The 10,949-nt window shown below is 39.4% G+C and overlaps 1 protein-coding gene across 1 annotated transcript; it reads left to right on the forward strand.

Moving 5' to 3' along the window:
- The first annotated feature begins 1,271 nt into the window (after positions 1-1,271).
- On the forward strand, positions 1,272-8,835 carry qrfprb (pyroglutamylated RFamide peptide receptor b). Its single transcript, XM_063482192.1, has 6 exons — positions 1,272-1,638; positions 2,860-3,018; positions 4,822-4,883; positions 5,374-5,609; positions 7,698-7,795; positions 7,926-8,835. The coding sequence occupies exons 1-6, from the start codon at positions 1,272-1,274 to the stop codon at positions 8,321-8,323; spliced, it is 1,320 nt and encodes a 439-aa protein (XP_063338262.1). The 3' UTR covers positions 8,324-8,835.
- The last annotated feature ends 2,114 nt before the right edge of the window (positions 8,836-10,949 follow it).

The raw sequence follows: 10,949 nt of genomic DNA on the forward strand, positions 1-10,949 counted from the left end.
AAGCCTGACCTTCCATGAAAAAATGTTAGCTAGATAGCAGCACATATTGCTCCCACATCTGTATTTATTTTTCCACTATTAATGGGACATTCTGGGATGTACAAGTGTCATCCGCACTGATGCACCCTAACTTACTGGCTCAGGAAGTATCTAATGACAGTCCTGCTCCCTTTTTAGCCTGGAGGAAGCATGAATTTCAAATTTGGATCCATAAGAACGTCTTATCACTTCCCCTCAGTCAATCTTGAGTAGAAATTACAATTGTGAATACGGTGGTAAACTGTGTTTACAGACAATGCTTCTCAGAAGTGTGCTTGAGGAGATACTGTTGTTTCCACTCAGCTATGTCTGTCTCCTATGCACTGCTGTCTGAAGAGCTCATTGATTACAGCTGTTCAACAATGTTTTTGTCTCTTTTCCTTGCTTCCAGAGATTTCTCGTAACTGTCCATTATTTTTAATGGCTTTATGTAACGTAAATAATATATCCTGGTCTTTTTTGCAGCCTTATGGAGAGCACTATTATTCTGAGCTATTTTCTCAGGCAGTCTTTGTGAGTGGTGAAACGTATTTACTTTTAAAAGACTCCAGAAGCAGCAAATGGTTTGCTCCAACCCCAAAAGCTTTTACTATGTTGTGAAGAAAAACCGGTGTGATGCAAGACCGTGTTAAAGTTTTTTGAAGTCCTTTTCTGACATCAAATTTCCAATGAGCATATATTTATCCAGAAAACTATACAGTTTTTCTCTATCAATGTGTTGGCTTTGAACTATTTTCAAACAAATATGGGGTTTCACTGAATTGCAAATGACTGTATTTTGCATCTGTGTTTTAGTTTGGTTCATGGAGTTGCCAAAATGGTTTGAAAAATGTCCAATTAATTTTCTTAATTAGCACCCTGCGTGGAGTGTTAACTAAAAAGAGAAAGTTATAGACGGGTTAATTGTTTTAAACTGCGTGTATTTGTAGTTTAACAGGACTAAACGATGTAATCTGAGGATAGAGGCATTCATAGAGCCTATGGTACAACTTCGTTCATTGGCCTGTCACTTTGTCCTCTGACCAGCTCGTTTCACACGGGCGGGCGCACACACGGAGCACACATCTGCAGCAGCAGCTACAGCATCGGGGTCTGGTGGATGAACGAGGCGAGGCAGCAACACCCAGATGCGCACCTGTAGGTTAAAAAAAAACAGCTTTCCGCTGTTGATTTCTTTATTTTACTTTCCCCGTGCAGTCAAGCTCGTCTCAAGGTTGAGGACACAGCTCAGGATGGCCGCAGCTTCGACAGATTCGGGGCAGGGCTCCACTAAAATAACTCCTGAAGTGCTGCAGGAGATGCTCCAGTACTACAACCTGAGCCGTCAGGAGTTTATCAACACCTACAACATCCAGCCGCTCGTCTACATCCCCGAGTTACCGTACAACGCCAAAACCACCTTCGTGATCATGTATGTGGTTATTTTCGTCCTGGCTCTGGCTGGAAATAGTTTGGTCATCTACATAATTGTGAAGAAACGGACGATACAGACGGCGACAGATATTTTTATTTGCTCTCTGGCGGTCAGCGACCTGCTCATCACTTTCTTCTGCATACCGTTTACTTTGCTGCAGAACATCTCCTCTGAATGGTTCGGCGGTGAGTTATAAACTTATATTAAGCCACCAACTTTTTAATAGTAGGTCAGGCACGAGGATCGTTATCTCGATAAGAATAATATTAAATCGCGAGACTGCTGCTGTGAGGGGATACAATTGTGTCATTAGGTTACACCTCGGATTATCCATGACTTTAACTAAGCGCACAAGCTGAATAATAATGATACATGCTGCACCTCAGAAAGATGTCCCTTTCTTACTATAAGTCACAGTACAGCTTCAAAAATGCAATGAATGAAATCTAGTACAGCAGCACATAAAAAATGAAATGTGTACATTTCAAGCACCAGAGAGAGTCAGAACAGGGTGGGAAAAACATCCTCGGAGGAATGAACTTTTAAAGAGATTCTTGGAACCCCACCATGAGCTAATGCCTTTAAATGACAGATAAAGACCTCCTGTCTCTTAAAGGCTAAAAAAAAAACCAGATGGTTATGAGTCAACCTGAAGGGAGTCACAGCAGGAGGCAAGTGAAGCACCGCTGGCTCCAGACTGCCAGTTGATCATATTTAGTCCCCCAAACCATGCACTGAAGTATTTGTGGATAAGTGGCTGTCGATGTGGACATTTAAATAATTAAATTAACACACTTACATTGTATAATGTTTTATTCTAAAATTACAGACTGTTTTCTTGATATGTCCACTTCTGTTACAGCATAGATAATGAAAGCTCATGCTCATATCAAACTTTATTGAATGCAATGGATACTGAATATAATGAATACTGGATAATGGATATAACTAGAACAATTTGTTGTTGTTGTTTATTATTATTTTTAAAAGGGGTGATTCCATTTGCAGAGTCTTTAAAGTGCTGTCTCGTCACAGTGTGATAGGGTGTTATTTCAATGTCTTATAGTATCTTAAGGCTTGTACATAACTGTATTAACTCTCAGTGATATGAAGCATTAAATCTACAACCTCTAAAAACACTAGATATGAATCGTTACCTCTTAGGCTTGATGTTAAAAATCAGCATGTGGTTACTAAGTGGGAGCTGTTATATTAAACAGTTTTTAACACTGACCTGCAGAAATATTGTTAAAAGCTGACAAACAACCTATCATAGCAAGAACATAGCCAGGTCTGAGCTTCTCATTTTAATAAATAGTCATCATAATTTGTAAAATGTTTCTTCTGCATGCTGCATTATATTCATTATTATATTTTTTAAATTTATTTTATTTTTTTACTTGCAGGGGTTCTGGTTTGCAAGGCTGTTCCATTTGTACAGACTACAGCCATAGTGACAGGCATCCTAACAATGACCTGCATTGCCATTGAGAGATACCAGGGCATTGTATTCCCACTGAAAATGAGGAGGCAGTACTCGTCCAGAAGAGCATACAAGATGCTAGGTATTGATTGTTTACAAGAGTGGCATGTTGTACTTGTGCATCCTCTGTTATGTGAGAACAATCACAGCAATGCTGATTCATAGATAGAAATACATGGGGTTTTACATGTGCGTGTTGCCTACACTACACTTCTGCATGCCAAATTGACAAGACACTTATCGGAGATTCAAATAAAGCAAGTGTTACTCTCGAGCAAACATGCATGTGAAATCTTTTTAGTTCCACTCACTCTCAGTTGTAAATGGAGTTAGAATAACCAAACAGTTTGCCCGTGAAGTGTCTCCCTGATGCACTGTTGAGTTGATGGGTTTTGCACATCAGTTCCTCAGCATGCTTTTACAGTGGTTACTCATCACCTTCAGCTAGTTTAAGCTGCCAAGAGCACAAAAAATCTTTACAATTTAATCAGAGAAATGACCATGCAAATATCTCTGCACACCACCTGTGCATATTTGAGTGAGGAATTTGTTGACGCCTTAAGCAAATGAACTAGGGGGGCTACAAAAATAGTTATATAAATGGAAAGTATTGGAGAGAGTAAATTTAAGTGTGAATGCAAATGTGAGTGTGAACTAAGAGTATAACTTGTACTGGAATGATGGGAAAAGGAAAGTATGAAAGAAGGAAATGAACTGCTTTAAGTATAGCACATTGCATAGGGTGCCAGGTCACTAGTGTTTAGTGATGATGTGACTGCTGATAGAAGTATCAGGATGAATTCTGAAGTGCACAGGCTGTACTCTCTTCTCAGATTCAGCCAGATGCTGAAAAATTGATCAAACAGCACTTTGTAGCGCAAATGGATAATGATCCAAAGTACACTGCAAAAGCAACCCAAGAGCTTATGAAGGCAAAAAATTGGATATTCTTCAATGGGCAGGGGGCTCACCTATCTCAACTCAACAGGGCATTCTGTTTAGTTACTTTAGACAAAACTGAAAGCAGAAAGAAGCACAAACAAGCAGCAGCTGAAGATGGCAAAGTCCTGGCAGAGCATCTTAAGGAAGGAAATGCAGGATTTGGTGATGTCCATGGGTTCTAGATCTCTGGCAGTCATTGACTGTAAAGAATTTTCATCCAAGTATTAAAAAATAATCCTTATATCTAAAAATGGGGGACAGTGTATAAAAATCACTGTAATTAAAAAACAGTTAATATAATTCCTTCCTTAAACCTGTTGTGTTAAACCTGAAAGTATGCAGACCAATCACATCCTGACTGTTTAATTTAAATCCACTGTGGAGGTTTACAAAGGCAAAATTACAAAGGCCTCCACAGTAGAATACTTTCACTGATTTTTAGGTTTATTGCTGTAAAACATATATTATTAGCATAGTTTCTAGGGGAAAATAAATTCCCACAAGTCTTCAGTGTTGAAGGTTAAGTATTGCCTGCCAATATTTTGTTCGTAATTGGTTATTCTAAATTGGTCACAGGTCTGTAAGTGAGGTTAAATAACACCCACCCACCCACCCACACACCCACACACCCTCTTTAAGAAATACTCCGTTTAAATTGAAACCATGTCTAAAAAAGTCAATACATTATGCCATACAATGTCTGGTGTTATGGGTTGGGCTTTGCATTATTGGAATAAAGAAGAAAGGAAAATGCAGGTATCTCGCAGAGATTCCACATGATTGACAGATTATGAATTACATAAGAGAGGTATTTAATTGTAGGGCTGCTGCGACTGCTGTTTGTCACGAAACAGTTGCTCTCCTTGAAGTGCCTTAGCAGACACAGTATTAAAGTTATAGGTTTTCTATTTGATGGTATTAAATACTTGTTTGTTTCTTGCAGGACTTGTATGGATTGCCTCAGTGATAGTGGGATCACCAATGCTGTTTGTGCAACAGTTAAAGGTAAGTGCCCTTCAGAAAACACATAGGATTGCCTTATTTAGCTTGAAGAAGGTTCACATTCCTGGTAATCCATCTGAACACAACAGATGAAAAGACAGGTTGGCTTTATCTTAACTTTCCACGATCTGAATCAGGCTCTAAATTCACTCACAGCAGAGCCATAAATTTTGTGAAAAGATGCTTTTTTAATTGAGGCCAAAAAACTACCCTAATTTTAATCTTGTGTTTGGGGTTTAAAGCTGTAAAAGTAATCAATTTTAGTTGGTGGGATGGCATAGCATGATTATACCATATGTTATGTCCTCTCAGGGAAGCCTACTACTATCAGATGGCCTCCTTGGCACACCAAACCTGTCAGAAAAAAAAATATGCATCAGTGTGAATCAAATGTAGTAAAGCATTGGATAAAAACCACCCTGTCAGTCAGACCTACTTCAGCTGTCTTGACCGTTCTTCCATGACTAAAAGCTTTCCTTTTTCCATATCTCAGGTGAAGTACGACTTCTTGTACGATCACTACCATGTGTGTTGTCAGGAGAGTTGGAGCTCGGTGACTCACAGGCAGGCGTACACCACCTTCATCATGGTGGCCCTTTTCCTGCTCCCTTTGGCAGCCATGCTATTCCTCTACACACGCATTGGCATAGAGTTGTGGATCCGCAAGAGGGTGGGTGATGCCTCAGTCCTCAACACCATGAACCACAGGGAGATCAGTAAGATATCAAGGTGGGTTAGACAAGTCTGATGGAGTTATTTAACCGCCATATTTATTTGTAAATGACATTTCGTTTTAGTTTGGCTTTGTTTGCATTCTAAATAATAGAACTGAACTGTCAATAGCTGAGGGTGGAAGGTCAAGAATGGGGTCACTGTTGTTGCATTATTGCCCTTGCTTCATGGTCTAGTCATCTTTACAAAAAGAAATGAACCTGCTCTTCAAAAAAAACAAAAAATTTAAACTATAAACTTTTATTTTATTTTTTATTTTTTTGGTTAAATCAACAGTTAAGCAAAAAGAGAAGAAGGAAAAGAACACCTGTATTTAAAAAATAAGGAGATTAGGTGACATCTACTTGCATGCCACGTTAGTTGTTAATTTTACGCTATTAATATCAGTGCAAGACTGACAGAACTCCAAAGAAATTACAGTTATATTTAAGGGAAGGACAGAACATTATCTTTACTGACTGAAACTAACATTAACAGGTGGTTTGCAAGAAGATGCAACACCTGCTCTCTGCTGTACTCCACTCTACTCTCCTGAACATAAACTATTAGTCATTTGAGCAATGTTGTTGCTCTTGTGGAGAGAACATGTGAAAGGCAGAGACTGAAATGGGTATATGTTTTGACATTTAGGGCCAGGAGAATCGTTAGGGCACTGCACTTAAGATACTTTTGCCACCTGGTAGCATAGTTTGGACCTGCAATATGTGATACTGGCTGAGTTCATTTCATTAAAGATATATTGTATTGTGAAAAAGAAAGCTTTCACAGGACTCTAACTAAGTACAACTTTAAAGCTCCCATAGGAATTAAGAGATCAAGCAGCAGCCAAGTACTGCTAATCAAATACACTTGATTAACTGACTATCAGCAAGTTCGAGCACCTTATAAAAGTTGAGGTTTTGGCAGTTTGGTGGTCTAGAGTATTTAGGTGTGTCAACACAATCTTTACAGCAAATTCAACCCAAGGTCAGACTGTGCAATGCTCAGAGAAGCTAGAAAAGACCAAGGAGCTACATCTCAGGCTACGGGTCTCAGTTAGCATGTTCATGACAGTAGAATTAGAAAGAGATTGGATAAATATGGCTTGGTGGAAGGGTTGCCAGGAGAAAAACTCATCTTTCTAAAAATAAGTTAGGTTAGTTTTTCAAGGTTGCATCTAAAGAAAGCACAAATCTCTAAATAATGTCCTTTGCACAGAGGAGAAAGCACAGATGTTTGGCTGTAATGCACGACACCACATTTGGCAAAAACCAAACAGAGCGTATCAGAACAAACACGTCATACAAACTTTCAAGCACAGTGATGGAGGGTTGATTTGGACTGTTTTGCAGCTACAGGATCAGAGAACCTTATAGACATCAAGTCAACCATGAACTCCTCTGTATACCAAAGTATTCTAGAGTCAAATTTGAGGCCATTTATCCAACAGCTAAAGCTTGGCCAAAACTGGGTCATACAACAGCACGATGATCCCAAGCACAGAAGCAAATCTCCAACAGTTTGGCTGAGAAAGAAATTAGTCAAGGCGTCGCAAAGGCACATTCAAAGTCCAGACCTCTACCTTACTGGAATGCTGTGGTGGGACCTTAAGAGAGCTGTGCAGGAACAAATGTCCAAAATCCTCAATGAACGCAAACAACGTTGTAAAGAAGAATAGGCTAGAATTTCTCCACAAAGATGTGAGAGATCAGAAAACAGCTTCTTCGAGGTAATGTTGCTAAAGGTGATTCTGCAAGCTACCGAATCATGAAGTGCTTAGTTTTACACAGGACTGCATGCAGATTCAAGTAAAAACACTCTTCTTCATGTGACATAGAAAGAAAGGGGACCTAAGAAGATTTACATTTGAGAACAGGGAGCTTGCTCTAAGCAAACTTTTAAGCACATCTGAAGAAATTCACACAAATACCGAATCACTTCCACAGTGACTCACTGTTGCATCTCTCTGGTACATTCCAATGCAAGAAGAGTGTCATGATTAATGTTCTTGGTCACACCTGCTTTTTCCCTGCAATAAGACGTGTTATATTTGTGTAGTTTACATTTTTTATATAACGATTTTTATTTTTTTTTTACCTTCTACAGGAAAAAGAAAAGGGCTGTGAAAATGATGATCACCATTGTTCTGCTATTCACAATTTGCTGGGCACCCTTCCACACAGTCCACATGCTGTTTGAATACTGTAAGCATTGCCTGGTGCATTAAGGGATCAGTGAATTTGGGAGTAAATAAAAAAAAGATCTTGCTTAATTGCACATTTCCATTTATTAAAAGCCTCAATCCTCTTTATGTGTAATTATCCTCTCCTCCAGATGACCTGGAGAAGAAATACGACGGAGTCACACTCAACATGATCATCGCCATTGTTCAGGCCATCGGGTTCTTCAACAGCTTCAACAATCCCATCGTCTACGCCTTCATGAACGAGAACTTCAAGAAGAGTTGCTTTTCCACCCTCTCCCACTGCATTCGAAAGCCTACCCAGCAGAGTGGTGCTGTGGTGGCGCCTAGACTGAGTGTGCAGTTCATCAAACCCCAAAGTAGAGAAGCCTTCCTGGAGCCAGACGAAGGCAATAGCCTGGAACCGCACTCAGCAGAGAAGGGCCCTTCGACGTCATCACACGGAGAGAGCTCCCTGGAAATAATGGGAGAGAAAATCTCCACCATTCAAACGGAGCTCCCTGCAAACAGCTCCTCTCAAGTAAAATGAGAAGGGACTGTCCCGGATCTCAGGTGTTTTAATTGCTTACCTTCGATTGCCACGCTTGCTGTCAATTACTTTCACTTCAGGCCAGCAGCTGCAAGGACATCAAATGTGATTTCAAGTTTCACTGATGTGGCTGAAAGATGCAAAAGTCCGAAAGCTTGATAACATATCTCTGCAGAGCAAGGAGTTAGGGAATGTATTCCCATGCTGGTCAGGAGCGCAGAAGAAAGATTGTTAATGAATATCACAAAGAGACACTTTAACTATAAACTCTGAGTAGGGTGGTCAGACCCTACTGAGAAATCATTTCCGCTTGTCTCTGAAATCTGGAGGACATTCAGCAGTTCTTCGTGAAAGCATAATGATGCATGAGTGTTCAATGTCACCCCAAATGACCTGAAATTGCATTAAGGCACAGCAGGAACTGTTTGGAAATGAAAATGTAGAGGACTTTGCAGAGCTATGCTTTTAGAAGAGATGCCTAATCTTTCATCGACAGCTAAATTCGCATTAAGTTGGCATTTGCATTCAAGTCAGCAAAAACACCTTGTTTCAGGTTAATTCAGTTGAAAACCTTTAAGATCAGAGATTAACCTCTTTCCATGAGTCACCATCCTTTAGATACAAATTTTTATTATATCACAGAATGTGTGTAAGCCTATTTTGGACTATTTAATCATAAGCTGAGCAGGTAAAATCATAAGGTAGTAAATATAGCCACTGTACAGTTTAATAAGATTAAAGCTCCCAATACATGAAGGTATGAATACTAATTTTCAAACCTCTTCACACTGTCGGCTTTCTTAATACACTGCTTTGCAAGGTTGCTGCTGCATACAAAAATAATCTTCGTCTGAGCTCACAACAACGGGTGCGTCAATCAGAACACACAAGCATGGCAAACCCAACACATGCACAACACATTATGTCAGCATTTGAAGTTGTAAATCCTTATTTCTTAATCACTGGAAGAAATCTGCACAACGTGTTAAACACCTTTGAACTACAAAATACAGATCTGCCCCTCTTTGTAGAAACCAGCATCCTACAGGAACAATCATAGAAACGCAGCAGGAAAGGGTTCAGTGGGCTTTGCTTTTACAGAATGAATCACCGTTTACACAACTGTGGAACAGTCAGACTGGGCTGTATCCCAGTTCAGTCTCTCACTGGCCATTGTTTACACTATGATCCGTTTTAAATCTTCTACCTTATAAGATAAGATAAGAAAACCTTTATTAGTCCCACACGTGGGAAATTTGTTTTGTCACAGCAGGAAGTGGACAGTGCAAAAGTTATATAGCAAAATTAGAATACAATAAGAATAAAATACTGTACACAACTGTACAGAATAGAATAAAATAAAATACTATATACAGTAGAATAAATAGAATAAAATATACAATAGGATAAAAATAGAATGCAAATGCTTTATACAACTGAGTAAAAATACAACTTTGTCAGAAAAAGAGTATTGCACTTAGTGTTATTGCACATGTGTGTGTTTGATCAGTTGAAGTCTTTGTTGTGGAGTCTGACAGCAGTGGGGAGGAAAGACCTGCGAAATCTCTCCGTCCCACACCGTGGGTGCCGCAGCCTGCCACTGAAGGAGCTGCTCAGTGTTGTCACAGTCTCCTGCATGGGGTGGGAGATGTTGTCCATCAGGGATGACAGCTTAGCCACCATTCTCCTGTCACTCACCACCTCCACTTGGTCCAGAGGGCAGAGCTGGCCCTTCTGATCAGCCTGTTCAGTCTCTTCCTGTCCCTGGCAGAGATGCTTATCCAGCCACTACTACGATAAACAGAATTCTGCTTTTAGGAATATAGATGAAAATATGAACAATAGCACCTGAATAAGCCTGCAAAGTGTATTTTAACAAAACATACAGTCACATTTAATTTGCTAAATGGCTGTCCATATGACAACATCAATGAAAATTGGAATGGAAGTGGGTGGTCATAAATTTAAGGCTTTCTTAATGACTTATAGAGCTTTGGACTACAAGCCAAATCCATTTATAAGTGATGCAGACATTAGAGTAAAACATTTAGAGTAGGGTAAAACATACTCCACATTTATTCACAATGTAATGTGTGAAGGCTGTAGTCGCTGATGTTTTTCGTGCAAAAAGCAATGCAAATGTGAACACAAAGAAAGCAATCAGTGGTTGTTCTGTTGACTGTCTGAAGAGTTTTAGATATGCATACTGAATGCTGAACAATGAATGTAAACAAAATGAGGTGTAATCATGACAGGAAGTCTGTCTGCCTTTTTTATTATTACTCACCATGGAAGAATGAGATGTTCAAAAGAGTGAAACAGCCTAAACCTGCTGGATATACTCAAGCGAGGAAGCGAGGTACAAGTTGTGACTGTGGACTTCTTATAAAAACACAAACAGAAGAGTTTGTGAAGTCGGTCTGTGTAATATTTTTGCTACTCTGATGTCTTTAGTGTTAAAGTTTAAGTACGTGTTCATTTTGGTGTTAAACTTTCTGTCTTGGAGCTCATCAATTGTGCTTAAGGGAAAAAATATTCTTATATATTTCTAGGTTACCTATATTTGGCCTAGATTTGATTTGCACGTTTTAAAGTATTTAATTCCAAAGCTTTAGCTTCTCTTAAA

The sequence above is a fragment of the Pelmatolapia mariae genome, linkage group LG8 (assembly GCF_036321145.2).
Source record: "Pelmatolapia mariae isolate MD_Pm_ZW linkage group LG8, Pm_UMD_F_2, whole genome shotgun sequence".
Taxonomy (NCBI): domain Eukaryota; kingdom Metazoa; phylum Chordata; class Actinopteri; order Cichliformes; family Cichlidae; genus Pelmatolapia; species Pelmatolapia mariae.